Here is a 17631-nt window from a genome sequence, read left to right as displayed (position 1 = left end):
CTAGCTCTTGTAGACCAGGGTTGTCTCAAACTCACAGAGATCCACCTGCTTCTGCCTCCCGAGTGCTGGGAATAAAGGCATGTGCCACCAACGCCTGGCTCAAAGTCCCTTCTTACACCAGGAAAAAATACTAATCCACTACCAGGGGCCCCCTAGAGTGCAGAGGCCTCCTCATTGACATCCATGTTCAGGGGTCTGGATCGGTCCGTGAAGGCCTCCCAGACAGCAGTCTGGGGTCGATGTGCTCCCCCTTGTTCAGGCCAGCTGTTTCTGTGGGTTTCACCAGCTTGGTACCAACCCCTTTGATCTTCATTCCTCCCTCTCTGCAACTAGGTTCCAGAGTTCAGTTCAGTGTATATCTGTGGGTGTCTGCCTCTGCTTCCATCATCCACTTTTGATCTCTTATGCAACAATGTTGGGCAGAGTTTGTTCTGCCGAAAGCTCTCCTTGATGGCTTCTTCCTTGAGCCTGGGCTTTGTCCTTTGGACTTCATCAGGACATTGAAAAGTTTGCTGCAGTCCTAATCTGAAGTCTCTTCCACACCCTGAACTTTGTAGTTGAATTCAGTTTTGCTGGCTTTGGTACGAACCAGGGCTCTGAGGAATGATTGAAGGAGAAGCTAGGAGGAAGGGGGAGTGTGTGTGTGTGTGTGTGTGTGTGTGTGTGTGTGTGTGTGTGTGTGTGTGTGTGTGTGTAAGGTTCAGGCTTTAATGCTGACCGGCTCTACCTCTTTAAGAGACAGACCCCCGTCCCAGGGACGAGCCATTGCCACATCACCCGCATGCATTCTGCATTCCGGCCTGCCCTGCATGAGGACTCTGGGCATGCGTGGAACCTCAGTGCACATGCGCAGTCTTCCCTTTAAAAGTTCCAACTTCCCTGCTTTGCTCTCTTTGCTTCTTCACGCTCTCTCTTCCTCACTCTCTGTCCTTCTCTTTCTCTCTCACCAGCTTTCCCAGGCCTATAATAAACTGGTTAATATGTCTCATGTCTCACCTGGCGCTCTTCTTTCTAATTTAAGCAAAAGAATAACAGGGGGGAGCAGGAGAGTCTCAGTTGGACAGTGTGCAGGCACACAGACCACAGGCACTGGCAAGGCTTTTTCAGCGGCCTCTAGATGCTGCTCCTCCCCGGTTCTGCCAGTTTTTTTACCCTCTTCCCTTCCTCCCAGTGATCCTCTAAAGCCCCAGGGTATTGGCTTGCCCTGGCCCTCATGCTAATCCTAGGTTTTTCCCTAAGAAGGGGGAAGGGTGCTTTTGTACCCACAAGGCTCTCGCTTGGTGTGAGGGGGAGGGTGGCCCACTGGACTGGGCTCGCTGACTCACTCCCCGTAGCGACTTCCTGCCGGACCTCCTGACACCCTGAACACAGAGGGGGATTTCCATCCCTGCCCGATCCAAATATCCTCCCTCTGAATTTGCATGTGGTTTCTTCTTCATTGCTTCCTGCCACCCCAGGAAACTCCCACCGCCCTGTGATTTCTTACGTTAAAGATTAAAGAAAAGACTGTTAAAGTCTGTGGAGCGATTTCCTCAGATCTGGCCTAGTGGTGACAGGAGACGAAGTTCAGCCTACGTGGATGAACCCTGGTTCTGGACCACTAGTGGAGGGACAGAGGAATTCTGGGCTGCACATCTTCCAGCAGGCCGTGGAGAGTCAGGGGTGGGGTTTGGTGGCGCTCTCAGACAAAGCAGTTCCCTGCAGAGACGCCCTAGTGAGCTGAACATTTCCGGAGTCCTTGCCTTTCCAAGGCTGCTGTTTCTTAGGAAAAAGAGAATAAGGGAGGGTGACGGTGGGCGGAGCATGATCAAAGCACGTTATGAAAACCTAACAAGGAACCCGAATATATTGCGCAATTCGTATGTGCTCAAAACCAGAATCAGTTTCTTAGGGCAGGTTTCGATGCAACAACGTTGGAAATATTACTATAACCAAGTGGCAAGTGGGGTGGTCACCATAGGATAGCTCTGGGAATCCCACAGAGGGCTCTAGGATCCTGGGGGCATGGAGAGGGGCCTCTGACCCATCTGCATTTCCCCTGGAGCATTAAGCCCTGTGCTGAAGTGACTCCCGGGGCATTAACCGGCACCTTTTGAGCAAAGGGACAGCCCTGTTGCTCAGGGAACGCCAGTTGCAGTAGGCGATGTAAAGGTTAGGTTACTCAACCCTGAGCCTGTTTTTCATTGCGAGCAAGAGAAAACGCCCTGGGCGCCTCCCGGCTTCCAGTTCGTGATTTCACTTCCTGGATTGGGGGTGGGGTGGTTAAAGACTCGCACGTAGCTCTCTTGTTCCCAGTCGGACGCCAGCACTGAGGCAGGAGCAATCTGCTCAAAGATTAGGTGCAGCAAAGAAGAAAGGACTAGGATAGGCTTAGAGGCTAAGGCACAACCTGGGCTGTGGCTAGGACTCGCCAAGAGACGGAGCCCATCCTGGAAGACATTCCCCGGACAGGTTTTGTAGCAGTGGGGTGTTGTTCCTCAGGTGACTCCAGACTGCCTCACTTCACCAAGAGTCTGACTGGGAGCAGGTATGAGCCCTGGACTTCAAACAGCACAGCTAGGCAACAGCAGAGCTCATGGGTAAGTGACCACTTCATTACAGCCTACTCAAGTCCCAACCCCTTCTGTCCTTTCTGTCCCTCTTTTCCGTCTCCGGGTACAATCTAGTGGCACTAGGATCATCTGGGGGTCGTCAGTACAAACACTGTCTCTCAGGGGACCTTGGTTAGTTTATTTTCCTACTTGGAACATTGGCTTTTGGTGTCTTCATAGCTCATTTTGACAAAGTACAGGCTGTGGAGGACTTGAGGACCTGGTGAGCTGTGGGTGAGGGCAAATGCCTTTGTCTGCTGGGGTGGGGGGAGGGCTTAAGAGTTCAGGGAGAGAGCTCTTTCTGCTTGGTCTGAGCCTGAGTCCTGCTTCCGTCCCAGTCTGTTTTCCTGCCAGTAAACAGTGCTGGCATCTGAATGCCATGTTCTTCCCCTCTGAAGACAGCTAACAAGACTCCTTAAATTCCCAAGTCAAAATCTCAGAGAATTTTCCCCAGTGCACACTTTTGGGGTGGGTTTGGGGGTGGGGAATCCATTTGTAAACCAGACCTAAAGATTCAGTGAGGTTAATGAATTTACATGACTGGAATTGTGGCTCACATGTCTGTCCTGTTTGTTTCTGAAGGACTGTGTCCCAGATACGTGTTTAAAAGAAGGGAATTTTGAACCATGGAAAATTTAACCTAGTCACAGGTGTTAAGAATGAGATGGTCAGTGTCCCAGGCTAGCACACAACTCTTAAATATGACTATATTGTATCCCCCTTGAGTTCCAAATTTCCTGGGGACTTGAGTATTGTTCTTTGGCACTTTGGTGTGAGACTTTTGTCCCCTTTTCATGTGGACAGTGAACCAGGTGTGCTGGCTTAGAACAGGGCCTGATAAGGAGGGTGCTGGACCGGAGGGCCTGGGAAGGAATGAGGAACTGAAACTGCTCAGCAGGACAAAGATCAGGGTGGGGCTGCAGCTTTAACTATTAACTGGGCTGAAAGGGAGCTGCTCGCTTCTCTCCCTTCTCGGCAGTACAGGCTGCTTTAGATCCAGTTTGCTTTTCCTGTGGTTTTCTTTTAGTATTTTAGAGGGGAGGGAGGCATACAGGGTCTTGGTGTGAACCCCAGGGTGTCCTGTAATTCGCCATGTAGCTCACAATGCCCACAACAGGCTCCCAGGGCCAACACCATGCTAGGTCTTTGCAGCCCTTTGGGTGGAGATGATGATCTCTGGCAGGGCATTAGGGGAAATGGGCCCACATCTGAGTGGCTCGATCACACCTGTCCCCTCTTTCTGTGACTTCTTCTTAGCAACCTGTTACTGTGGCAGAGTAAGGATATCTGAATGTCGTCCTGTTTCCTGCCAAAGATAGACACCCTGAACCCCAAGTTCCCTTCTGAGAGAATTTCCCCAGAGTCAGGGCTATAATTTGAGAAGAAGGAACTACCTGGTTAGTTAGACCCAGGGGTCCCCCTCTTTGCCTACCAACATTGGGGGTGTTAGACACACGAAGTCATTCTCAGCTTTTGATGTGGGTGCTGGAATCCAACCTCCTGTCCTCATGCTTGCACAACAAGCACTTTTCCTACAGAGCCACCTCCCCAGCCACACAGACCTTAAATATGACTTCATGCTGAGGCTGAGGGCCTGCCCAGCTCATCAGCAAAGACAGGCATGAAGGAGCTCTGGAAGATTAGCAGAGCGAGTGACTTTCTTAACCATCCAGTTTTCAACCAAAACTCATGAATAACAGCAAATCATGGCCCATACAAAAGCAGGAAGCACATGGGCTTCCGAGAAAGACCCTAGGCAGTAGACAAAGTCGTTCATGCATTTGAGGTGATGTCCACTTGTTGAAAATGAAATTAGAACTTTTCTCACACCACATTACACAAGCCAACTACAAAATGAATTGAACATGTAAAGGTAAGACCAGGAAAGAAATATAAGAAATAGAAAAGCTGCTAACAGAAGACACAGAAGAGGAGTTCTGTGACATTGGCTTTGGCAAAGGTCATTTGGATGTTGCCTTGATTGGCTTTGCTGTCAATGTAATAGAACCTAGAATTATCTGGGAAAAGTACATCAACTGAAGGATTGCCTATATCTGATTGGCCTGTAACCACATGTATGAGATTGTCTTGATAATTGATGTAGGAGGCCCACACTACTTTGGGCAGCCCCATACCCTAGGCAGGGAGAATCAAACAGCAGAAGAAAGCCAGCCAGCCAGCAACATCCTCCAGGGTCCCTGGTATATTTCTTTGGCTGTGAAGTGAGTTCTTTGCTCATAGGTAATGTTGTGTGGAATAGCAGCAGGCCTGTCTTCAAGTTCCTGCTTTGACATCCCTCAGGGGTGGATGGTGATCTGGATGCATTTGTAAATAAACATGTTTTATCCCAAAGTTGCTTATGGTCAGGATATTTGTCACAGCAACAGAGAGGAAACGAGTGCAGAGGTTTCCTAAACCACAAGCAAGGAAGAAAAAAAAAAATCCCAATGTAGACCTGTGATTCTATCAAACTAGAATGTTCCTGCGCAGCAAAGGAAGCAATAAACAGAGACAATCTACAGAGGGAGAAAAGATTTGTAACACAGTCTGATAATGGATTGATTAATATCCCAGTGGATAATGCACTTAGCCAAATGTAAACAAATAGCCTAATTACAAAATGGACAAAATGGATGCTAATCATAAATCATTTCAAAGCTGGGCTAAAGAAATGGCTCAGAAATGGTAGGGGCACTGGCTGCTCTTCCAGAACACCAGCATGGGGCTTTCAACCACCTGTAACTCCAGTTCTAAGGATCTGATGATATCTTCTGGCCTCCAGGCTACTGCATGCATGTGACATCCAGACATACATGCAGGCAAAATACCAGTACACATAAAGTAACTAAGTCTAAAAACTGGTGTAACTAAAGCCCATGATACATAAAAGATGAAAACCACACAGATTCCACTGAGGGTTTATTTAGAGGAGGCTGAATACAATATTAAATACTGGAAAATGATAAGGGAAGATTAAAATAAGATTGAAAATTGGAAGGGTTTAACTACACTTGTAACATCACATCTGAAAACCCAGTAGGCATATAAGTTCAGCTACTGAGTGCAAAGGCTGAGGGAAAGAACCACTTCTCTACCTGCACAGTGACCGGTCCTGTGGAACATACATAGCCAAGGATTATGCTGTGAGCTTCACAGTACAGAACTTGCTCTCTCCAGGGTTTTTCTCATTCTAAAGGCTCTGTGTGTTTTACAGGAAAGAAATTCAGCTTGAAAATGCAAAGGCTGCTGGGGAAATGTCCATCACTGTTGATCTGGAAACAGACTATGCTGAGCTGGTTCTATATTTAGGAGCCATCACACTTGGGGAGAAGAATAGAAAGAAAATGCAGAACCCTCTCCTCAGAAAACGGGAGAGTGAAAATATTTCTCGAGCTGTGTGTGCTCTCCTCAACTCTGGAGGTGGAGCGATCAAGGTTAAAATTGAAAATGAAAATTATAGCTTCAACAGGGATGGCCTGGGACTGGATTTGGAAGCCTCTCTTTGTAAATGTCTGCCATTTGTGGGGAGGCACCTAGACTTCATGGAGCAGGGAGGATACTTTTACATCTTTGTGAAATCTTGGAGTGCAGACATCTTTGGGCTGCCGATTGGCACCCTGAGAACCAATTTGTACGTAAGAACCTGGTCGTCCTCAGTTGAAGTGGTTGCCTCTGATGCTCTTGAGTTCCTCCAAGAACTGGAGGAAAATGGAGGGAGATCCTGTGTCAGACCAGAGCCTCCTGTAGGTAGAGCCTGCCCTGGAGTAGAAGAAGAAAGTCTCCTAGAGGACCTGGCTGCTGCAGTTTTCAACAAGACCCAATTTCAGTACCAGGAAGACTTCCCCTTCACCAGGTCAACCTATGCTGAAGTGACATTGCTTTCAGGGAAACAGCTGCAAAAACACACTAAAGAGCTCATCTCTCGAACAGTTTCTGCATTTGCAAACACTGAAGGGGGATATTTGTTCATTGGTTTGGATGGAAAGAAACAACAAATACTTGGTTTTGAAGCAGATGAGAGTGATCTTGGGCACCTAGAGAGTGAAATAGAGGAGTGCATCCGGCAGCTGCCTGTCATTCACTTCTGTGAGGAGCAGGAGAAGATAAAGTACACATGCAAATTCATCCCAGTCCACAGACAGGGAACTGTGTGTTCATATGTCTGTGCGCTCAGAGTGGAGAGATTCTGCTGTGCTGTGTTTGCTGCAGAGCCCAATTCTTGGCGCGTGGAAGGCAGCTGTGTGAAGAGGTTTACCACAGAGGAATGGGTCAACAGCTTGATGGCTGACAAGCCAGGCTCTGGTAGCATTGGTGCGTGAGTTCACACATGTCCACTGGACATGTATTAGCTGATGCTCTCAAGGAGCACCTGGAGTCTTCAACAATGCCATCCTTTTGCCCTGTTACAGTTGAAGGACTTCATGGCCACAAGTGGGCCAAGCCTGCAAGTCTCTGTAACTGGAAAGGATTTCCCAGTGGAGATCTGCTGCCAACCAACCATTCCCTCCTGTGGACCTCAACTGAGACAAGGAAATGCTTTCCATAAGATCAGGCTTCAGCCGGGCCATGATAGCATACCCCTTTAATCCCATCGGGAGGTAGAGACAGGCAGATCTTTGAATTTGAGACCAGCCTGGTCTACAAGAGCTAGTTCCAGGACAGCCTCCAAAGCCACAGAGAAATTGGCATCAGAAAAAAAAAAAAAAGAGAGAAAAAAAAAAAAAAAAAGATCAGGCTTGGGCTGGAGAGACGGCTCAGAGGTTAAGAGCACTGACTGCTCTTCCAGAGGTCCTGAGTTCAATTCCCAGCAACCATATGATGGCTCACAACAATCTGTTATGAGACCTGGTGCCCTCTTCTGGTGTGATATACATGGAGGCAGAATGCTGTATACATAATAAATAAAATCTTAAAAAAAAAAAAAAAACAAAGGGTCAGGCTTCAGCTAAGCCTGCAGGACTTTTCTTTCTTTTTTTAACTTTGTTGTATTGATTCTCTGTAGATTGCATCCCAATTCCAGTCATCTCCCCATCCCTCCGTAACTGCCCTCTGCCCCTGCAACCTCTAATGAAAAAGAAAAAAATAAAAAACTAAATAAAGATTTACAATGAAAAAAATCTCACCATGGAAGCTATGGTTTGTCACATTATAGTACACAATAAACTCGTTTTCTCAAACATCTTTACTTGCAAATGTTTATTTCCATGAGATATTGGTCTAGTTCCAAGCTTCTGGCTTCTGCTACACTGTCCATACTGGATCCTGCCCTGGACCTTTTCAGATATCCTATGTCAGATATCCTGTGTCATGGAGATCCTGCAACTATGCAGGACCAACCCCTTCACATGTTCCAGAAGTTCACAGATGGGATGGATGCTGGCGTGAGCCAACTTATTTCTGTGGATCTGGGCCTGAGTGGTAGCTGAGTTGCTCAGCCAGGCCACTTTCCTGCACCTGTGCCACCAGGCCCAGCTCTGCACACTGCCCCTGTGAGTGGCAGGACCAGCTCACCTGAGTGCCTGCCACAGCTGGTCATGGGCTGGGCTAGCCTTCAGGCTCTGCTGCCCAGGAGAGCTGCACAGGACATTTTCTTAACAAGTCATTGGTGTGGGAGAGCCCAGCCTCTGCATAAGCTTCTCCCTCCATGTTCCTGAGTGGTTTGAGTTCTTGTCCAGGTTTCCTTCAATGCGGACTACACTGTGGAAGTGTAAGCCAAGTAAACCCTTTCCTCCAAAACTTGCTTTTTGGTCAGGGTGTGTCCATGCAGCAATAGAAACCCTAACTAAGACACATGCTTAGTGTAACATCTATGAGGAAATTCATACTGTAGCCCACAGGCTGTGGTCTCAGTGGTGGAGTGAGATGGGTGGTATCATGGGGGGTGGGTGAGGCTGTGGCTGTGGGGGTATGGGACAGACTGACAGGAGCAAGGTTTTCTTTGTTTTTTGAGAGAGAGTTTCTCACAGTGTATAAAAGCCCTGGGGGGGGGGCGGTGACAGAAGGGGGAGCTTAAAAGTCAATAAGTTTAGTGGGGTAGGGAGATGGTTCAGTGCTGACCAGCACTTGTTGCTCTCATAGAAAACTGAGGTCAGATCCCAGTCTCTGCAGGCACGGTGCACACAGACATGCATGACACACAGACATGCATGCAAAGAGAACACTCATACACATGATATAAAACAGATGAATCTAAATATTTTAATCTAGTTCAGCAGGGGTTGATGACACATGAATACAGCACTAGGAGGATAAGGCAGCAGAATTAAGAGCTTAACAAGAGGCTATATAAGGTTCAAGAATCAGGGTAAGCTACATTCAAAATCTTGTCTTAAATAAAATATAAAAGTGTTTGCTGAGGGTGTAACTAAGATGACCTAAGTTGGATCACTATGAATCAATCCAGCCCCACCAAAGCCAATCAATGTCTATTACACATTTACAGCTTAGTTCTGCTCATTGCACTCTGAAGAACAGTTTGTTTAGATTTCTGGTTGCTATGACAACATCCTGAGGGCAGAGTCCATCATGTCAGGAGTGGTGGCAAGAGGGCCACTAGTTATGAGGGATGGAGTATGAGGTGACAGGTCATACTGTGTGCAAACTGAGGAGTCACAGAGAAGTGAGTGCTAGTTTCCTGGTGCACTTCCCTGTTTATTCATCCCAGGATACCAGGCCATGGGATAGACACCCCATACCAGGGTGGGCCTTCCCTCCTAGCTACATCTTCCTGGAAACTTTCTCACTGAAAAAAGCAGAGTTGTGTATCCTAGAAACTTCTAAGTGTAATCAGTTTGACATTGGATATTAGTCACCATCATATGAATTTAAGTTCTTCTAGAACAGTAATTTCCCTCTTTCTTTTATAATCAAGTGGGCCAGTGTTATAAACAGAATGTGTCATCTTCACCCACCACATTCGTATTTTGAAGCCCTTGTGTGGACATGTTGCTACTAAGGAATTGAGCAAGTTTAAACAATGTCCTGAGGGTGAAACATCACATGGACTAGTGATGTTTCATGCCAGAGTGCTTGCTTCCCTGTCCTTATGTGCAGGTGGCCATGAGAGCACAGGATGACTGGCAGCTAATTAAGGGGCCTCTGAATGAACCCTGCTTTGCTTAATCTTGGTCCTGGAATCCCTAACCACAGGAACTGTGGGAAATGAATTTCTGTTAGGACACCCAGTCTCTGGTATCTCCTACTGCAACAAAGAAGACTAAGGAGGCAGTGCAATGTTTATTCTTCTAACTAAACACACTGACTGACTTTGCTATGTCAATCTAGACTCAAGGTGTAGCTCAGTGGACAAAAGCATGTTGGGATGTGCTACCCTGAGTTTATTTCCTCTCCTGAGCAAATTGGGAGCATGGGGGGATGGTGGGGGAAGGAGATAGGAGAATAAAAATGGGAGAAGAGGAGGGATGAGGAGGACTTGAGGGAGCAGGAAGGCTGAGTTGGGGGAAGAATAGAGGAGAGCATTATAAGAGATACCATAATAGAGGGAGCCATTATAGGTTTAAAGAGAAATCAGACACTAGGAAAATGTCTAGAGATCTACAAAGGTGTCACCAACTAACAATCTAAGCAACAGAGGAGAGGCCACCTTAAATGCCCTCCACTGATAATGAGATTGATGATTAACTTATATGCCATCCTGTAGCCTTCATCCAGCAGCTGGTGGAAGTAGAAGCAGACACTCACAGCTAACCAATGAACTGAACTGGAATCCTGTTGCAGAGAACGAGGAGTGATGAGCAAAGGGGTCAAGACCAGGCTGGTGTAATCCACAGAAAAAACTGACTTGAACAAGGGAGAGCTCTTGGTCCCCAGACTGATAGCTGGGAAACCAGCATGGGACTGATCCAGACCCCACGAATGTGGGTGTCCATGAGGAGACCTCAGAAATCTATGGGGCCTCTTATAGCATAAGAATGGACTTTGGTAGCCCATTCCTCACAGAGAAATACTCCCTGAGCCTAGACACACAATGGTGGGCCTAGGCCCTATTCCAAAGGTTATGACAGACTCTGTAGACCCCCTGTGGAAGGCCTCACCCTCCCTGGGGAGCAGAAAGGGTATGGGATAGGTAGAGATTTAGTTCTGGGAGGCAGGGGAGGAGGGGAGGGAGAGGGAATTGGGATTGATATGTAAAACAATCTTGTTTCTAATTAAAAAAAAAAGAAGAAAAAAAGGAAACTCTTAAGGTTTTTAGATTAAATGTATCTATTTGTGTGTAAGGGATTGTCATTGTGTATATATGTGGTTCTCCTTCAAGCCAGTCTTGGTTTCTCTTCAGTATGTTGCAGATTGTTGCTTTGTGTTAGCGTCTATTTGAGATGTCCACATCAAAACAAATCATACTAAGTAAAACCTATCTGAAATTTTTGTTAAAAATCTTTCTAGATAAAAAGGGGCTGGCAAGATGGCTCAAAGGTTGGGAGCACTGACTGCTCTTCCAGAGGTCCTGAGTTCGATTCCCAGCAACCACATGGTGGCTCACAACCATCTGTAATGAGATCTGGTGCCCTCTTCTGGTGTGAAGCAGAATGTTGTATACATAAAGAATAAATAAAAATCTTAAAAAAAGTTTTTAAAAAAATTGAAAAATACTGCTTCTATTGCATGTCTTGGAAAAAACATGATTATTCTAGATGCAAACACTCTCTCAGCTGCCCTGTAGTAAAAAAAAAAAAACTTAAGTAATTATGTTACAAACTCCCAATGCAAGTACATGGCGACATTTGGACAATGACTTGCTGTGTCAGTATCATATTAACAACAAGAAGAACCATATCATGTAGGTGAAGCAGGCCACCAAGGGCTTGGAGAGAAAGGCACCCATTGCCCCAAGGAACAGAGTACCGAGCATTCTGTTCTGAGTCTTCATGAGTGGTACCATGCAGCTGGCTACCAAGAGCACAGAGATGAGAGAAATGATGGGAAGGCCAAATAAATGTTGATGAATTAGCTTGGAACACTCAGGGCAGTGCCATTAGCCCTTCCAGAGGCACTTTCTGGTGCTTTTCCGTCCGGAGGTGCAGGTCTGACTTGGCTCCATGGTCTCCTGGATGCTTTAACCCATGCTTAAGATCCATGTGAGTTCATCTCCTCCATGCCAGCCCATTTCTGCATAAGGCTCAAGGTTTCATTGTGGTAAAGTTCCATGAGGTCACTTGGAGTTTCTTCTAACCTTCAGGCCTGGATCACCCTCCAGTAAGGGCCACAGTATTAAGGAATATTCCCTCTGCTAATGTTCCTTAGGGTCTCCCAGGATGCTCCTGTCTGGCCTTGGATGCTCAGATCTCTAAGGTCTCATGAGGTAGTGCGTTAGACTCTAATCCATGTGTGATTGGATGTTGACTTTGGAGCTCATTGTTCCTGCAGAGATGCCAGTGACCATAGTGGTGCTGCAGGCTGCCAACACTCTTTATGTGGCACTGGAGCCATCAACCTGGCTGACACATGTGGGGTTTGACAATCAGCCCCACGCTTTCTGTCAACATCCACTGCCTTAAGGATGGGGCTGTTATCTGCTGTGGCAGATGTTTTTCAAGGTGACCAGCAACCCTTTTGAGCCCTCAGACATGCCTCCTGCTGTTGAAGATCTGGAGGAGCTGGGATAGCCATGTTTGTTTGTGTTTAAATTATTTTTTAGTCAACATATAAAGCAATGTGTTCACACCTACATGCCATTGTTCATCACCCACATTCATCTCCCCATTATCCTCCTTCCTAACTCCTCCTCTCTCCTGATGGTCACCTTACTAGTCCCACAGTCCCCTGTGGTGCCCATATATATGTCTCTATATGGAAGTGGATTCTGCAAATGAGAGAAAACATCTAACACTTATCATTCTTTGGCCCTCTCCATGGTCTCTCACTTCTCTTCCTCCCACTTTTAGACATGGTCCTCACTCAACATGAAGTGGAGTTCCACACAGGTGAGGAAATAAGAAATATTTACATTTCTGGGTCTGACTTATTTTATTCACCGTGATGATTTTTTTCTAGACCTTTCTGTTTTCCATCCTGCAAATGACATAATTATATTTTTCTACATCTGAATGACATTCCACAATGTATGTCTGAGTATGCATAGACTACATATTTAACATATATGAACCCAATAAATGTTTGGCAACATGTGAGATGAAAGCTGAAATTTCAATGAGTCAGGACAGTGACAAATTCTGTCACTGTCAGATTTGGAAAGCCTGTCCATCAAGGGCACATGGGCACCTGGACACAAGTTTGCCTTGGTAGATCAAGTTTAGGTTCAAGACCTTGGGCACCATTTCCTCTGAGGATCCAGCAGCACAGGAACATTCCAGTGATGGAAAAGCCAGAAGACAGCAGAATGCATGCAGCATTGTTGCAGTAACTGCAGGTCTGCAACAAATGAGCCAAACCCTGCCATAAGAATTAACATTTATTCTACTTACAGGTGTCATGGTGGGGGAGGAGCACGGGAGAGACTGCAGAAGCCTTGCTCCTGATCCATTAGCCTGCAACTGGGGTGTCTTGAGCAAGGGTGCTTGAGTCATCCACAGACTCTTTTGTCTGCAGGCATGGGTGTAATGAGTTCACTAGACCCAAGATAAATGATAAGTGTATGTTTGAGGATGAGGAACAACTCACACAGAACAATAAAGAACTACTACAGCCTTTCTCTGTTCTTCATATCTGATTGTGGATCCTAGAGTATGAGAGAGAGAGAGAGAGAGAGAGAGAGAGAGAGAGAGAGAGAGAGAGAGAGAGAATGTAAGAGAGACCATGCCTCAAGCTTTCCTCTTTCCAGTTCCATCTTCACCTGAAGCCATGCCCAAAGGAGGGGTGTGACCACCATTACTGGTTCACAGGCAAGATGCCTCTACATTTACCTCCCTGAGGTTAATGGTGGAGAAGCACCCATAGCTGAGGATTCTGAGGTCCCTCTCTTGCCCCCTGGCCTTTCCTCTCCTCTCACCTTTGCTTATCGTCTTGCCTATCTCCTCACTCCCTGTATTTTTTTTCTTACTTCTCACCCCTCCTTTCAACTCTACAGCCTCACCTTTCTCCTCACACCTTCTTTATGGATCTTAAATGCAGTGAGTTTGAGAAAATTGTGTTACCGTAATTATCTTAAGAGAGGGCACAAAGAAAAAGTGGTATGTGTAACTTGTCTGTCTACAGCAGCCCTTGGAGTCTCCCACAGAAACCCATCTTCCCAAAGAGCTAGGGGGATACAGCTTGCACCCTATGAGTCATCATCCCAGTCTGCCTCCCCCTGGCTCACCCTCTGTCTGTCTATTTCTGTTTCTTTGTCTCCTCTCTCTCTCTCTCTCTCTCTCTCTCTCTCTCTCTCTCTCTCTCTCTCTCTCTTTTTCCCCCCCCCCCCGTGTGTGTGTGTGTGTGTGTGTGTGTGTATTTAGAGTACAACAAGAGACTTCACACGTTCTAGGGAAATCTTCTACCTCTAAGCTCCATCCCTAACCTGAGCAGGAAGTTTTTCATATATTCCTTGCAGATTCCATGGTAAAATGATGAAGTTGAAAAATGGGAACCTGAAATATTTACAAAGTAGGTAATCACGACTGGCAAATGTGTAGACATATAATTAAACTGTGAGTGGAGGCAAAGATAAAAATTACTTGAGAGATGGAGCTATAAAGTACAGTGATAGAATGTGCACTTAACAAAAAATATACAAACACACAGAAAGACACAGATCACACCAGGGAGGGAGGGAAGGCGAAGAAGGGGCGAGGAGGAAGAGACTAACAAGAAAGAGAAAAAGAAACCATCACAGTTCTCTCATATATGAAAAGTAGATTGACATGTGTGATATGAAGGAAGAAGGAAGTTAATTAGAAGACTAGCAGGGGAGGGGACAGACATAGAGAGGATGATGGGGCAAGGGACAAAGCTATACATATATGGAAACTGCAGAAGCATTCCTTCATTTTGAGCATTAACTTGAAATAGGAAAATTAATAAAAGTCTAATAACTTAGACTACAAAAGCCCAAATAGAAAAAGAAAAACACTTAAGACTCTGAGTTCCCAAAAAGGCAGCCTGATAGATACGGCTAAACAAAGAGCTGGATACAGAGGCCTGGGAACAGATAACACAGTTGTGTCAACATTTCTCTGTCCTAAAGAAGATCAGATAGCTGTCAATTCATAGTTGTAAAAGTCCCTGGCCAAGGAGATAATTAACAAACTTACTTCCTCTACAGTATCCTGATTAATTGCATCCTGCCTGAAATATATGGTTATTGTTTCATCCTATGCAACCGTGAAAGCTTTGTAATTTCAAGACATCCAGTCTTTTGAACCTTCCCTTTAAAAACCTCCCCCAGGCAAAAAGTGGCATTCTGCTTATTCCTGAGTGGACAGACTCCGAGCTTTAGCTTGTAAGAAACCTTTGTTTTTACATTAAGTGTGTCATTTCCTCGTGGTGGATTTTTGGGGTTCTAATATCTGGGCATAAAAATCTAACCAAGAAAGCTTGTACCTCTCCCCCTTTCTCTCCCTCTCCTCGCTCTGTTTCAGGCGGTCGACCACTAATTCTTCTCTGCTCTGTTCTCCCATTTCTGTCTCTCCCCCTCTCGCTCTCCTGCCATAATAAATTCTATAATTAATTAAAAAAAAAGCTAACCAGAAAGAATTAACAACAAAACAAAAAACAAAAAAACTAATAAAACCCAGCCAGGCTCTTTCTGCTCTTTCCTGCTCTTCTCTCTCTTTCTCCTCCTGTCTCCCTCTTCTCTTCTGTCCTCCCCCTGGGTCTCTTTACCTCTTTCCTCTTTCCTTCCCCCTCACTCTTCTAATAAAACTTTCACTCAAAAAGAAAAAACAAAAACAAAAACCCAGCCAGATCCCCCCACTCCCACCCCCTGCCCCCATTGCTCTTCCAGGGACTCAGTGAGTGATTCTTCTGATACAGTTTCTTCAGTCTCAAGTCAGAGCTCATGAACGTCACACTAACTGGAAAGCCATGACTATTGCCCAACAGGAAGTAGCCTTTACTTCTTGAGGTTAGAAGGGTGGAGACAGAGGAGGCCTGAGAACTGTGCTTTCGTTTTCTAAGAACCGAAACCTTGGAAAGATGGGAAGAGGAAAGCAAGCCTTTTGGAGTTCAAGCCTTTTGCCTGGACTTGTATTACCTTGTAGGGACAGAAGGGAGCTGTGTCCTTCTCAAGCCTTGGGCCTGCATCAGACAGTGGCTGACCCTTGACAAATCGGGGCTTCTGGAGACTTCTTCTCTTTCAACCCCTAACACTGTGGATTTTATTTTTTAAATTCCCCATGCAAGTTTCTTGCTCCAATTCTCTTGGAGATGGGAAACATAATCATGTATAATTATGAATAATTAATCAAATAAGGAGTTGGTGACATTTTCTCTCTTTGCTATAGCAGTGACTGGAGCATACTCACTCATTTTCTTACCCAGGCAGCCCCTGCCTGTTCCTGACAGTCAAAGTCTAGGCTGAACTTCCACTAGCAGGCAGTTGAGGCAGGAGTGAAGCTAGGGTGGAGCTCCAAAGACCAAACAATGCACCCCCACAGAGTCCCCAGTGAGCTGGACATTTTGTCCCTTGTGTATCCAAACCTGAGGTGTCTGTTGGCACTGGAAGTGACAGAGCTAAAAGGGATAAGTATGACCAAAGCATGTCATTTGTGTGTAGGAAAATGTCACAGGAAAGCCCAATCTTTGTAAAATATGTATGCACTAAAATATACCCCACCTCCAACAAAACCCCTAAAAACAAAGAAACAACAACAAAACAAACGTTGTGTTTTCCTGAGATTACTCACTGGGGCAAAGAGCTAGAAAACCATACATTGATGCATTGCTGCAATTAGTATAAAAAGAGCCCTGAAGTTCAATTTTTTTGCTTTTTTGTCAAGAAAAAGCAATGGAATCTTGAAATTCGCAGGCAAATGGATGGAACTAGAAGAAACCATCCTGAATGAGGTAACCCAGTCACAAAAAGACAAACATGGTATGTACTCACTCATATATGAATTTTAGACATAGAGCAAAGGTTTACCAGCCTATAATCCTCTTCACCAAAGAAACTAGGAAACATGAAGGACTCTAAGGGATAAATAGACGCCAGGAATGGGAAGTGGCATGAACTCCTGAGCTAATTGGGAGCATGAGGGTAGGGGGGAAGGATGCTGTCACAATAAGAACACGAGAAGAGGAGTAGGGGAAATGGAGGAGCAGAGATATTGAGTAGGGAGAAGAATAGAGGAGAGCAGGATGAGAGATACCATATTAGAGGGAGCCACTATAGGTCCGAGAAGAGATCTGGAACTAGGGAGATCTCCAGAGACCTACAAGGATGACACAATCTGTCAATCCAGGCAATGGTGGCGAAGATAACCTAAAAGCCCTTCCCCTAAAATGAGATTGATGACTACTCTTTATGCCATCCTAGAGCCCTCATCCAGTGGCTGATGGAAGCAGAGACAGACATCCACAGATATACACTGAGCTGAAATCGGGAATTTAGTTGAACAGAGGGAGGAATGAAGATTGAAGGGGTCTGTACCAGGTTGGAGAAACCCACAGAAGCAGTTGGCCTAAACAAGGGAGAGCACATCGATCCCAGATGCTAACTGGGAGACCAGTACAAGACTGATCCAGCCCCCTGAACATGGATGTCAATAAGGACGCCTCTGTACTCCAGGGAGCCTCTGGAAATGGATTAGCATTTTTCCCTAGTGTAAGAAGGGGCTTTGAGAGCCCATCCCACGTGAAGGGATGCACTCTGGCCCTGGACACATGGGGAAGGGCCCAGGACCAGCACAGGAAGATTTGGTGAACTTTGCAGAGCCCCCGTTGAGGGCCCTACCCTGCCTGGGGAGTGGTGGGTGGATGGAGTGGGGGTAGGCTGGGGTGGGGGAGGAGGGATGGGGGTGAGGGGAGGAGAGGGAGAAGGGACTTACATGTGAAACAAGCTTGTTCCCTAACTTGAACTAATAATATAATATATATTATATATATATATAATATATATTAATAAAAAGAGCCCTGAAGAAAACAAAGA

The 17631-nt window shown here is 45.9% G+C and overlaps 1 protein-coding gene across 1 annotated transcript; it reads left to right on the top strand.

The window, feature by feature from the left end:
• The first annotated feature begins 1523 nt into the window (after nt 1-1523).
• Nucleotides 1524-7282, top strand: LOC100751393 (schlafen family member 12-like). Its single transcript, XM_027426469.2, has 2 exons — nt 1524-2579; nt 5806-7282. The coding sequence occupies exons 1-2, from the start codon at nt 2530-2532 to the stop codon at nt 6908-6910; spliced, it is 1155 nt and encodes a 384-aa protein (XP_027282270.1). The 5' UTR covers nt 1524-2529; the 3' UTR covers nt 6911-7282.
• The last annotated feature ends 10349 nt before the right edge of the window (nt 7283-17631 follow it).

The sequence above is a fragment of the Cricetulus griseus genome, chromosome 7, assembly GCF_003668045.3.
Source record: "Cricetulus griseus strain 17A/GY chromosome 7, alternate assembly CriGri-PICRH-1.0, whole genome shotgun sequence".
Taxonomy (NCBI): Eukaryota; Metazoa; Chordata; class Mammalia; order Rodentia; family Cricetidae; genus Cricetulus; species Cricetulus griseus.
Note: the sequence above shows the minus strand (reverse complement) of the source record. Positions and strands in the feature narration are given on the sequence as shown.

Coding starts and splice junctions, on each gene's coding strand:
- LOC100751393 (XM_027426469.2), top strand. CDS start 2,530: ATGAGCCCTGGACTTCAAACAGCACAGCTAGGCAACAGCAGAGCTCAT. Junction 2,580..5,805: donor GGCAACAGCAGAGCTCATGG/GTAAGTGACCAC, acceptor TGTGTTTTACAG/GAAAGAAATTCAGCTTGAAA.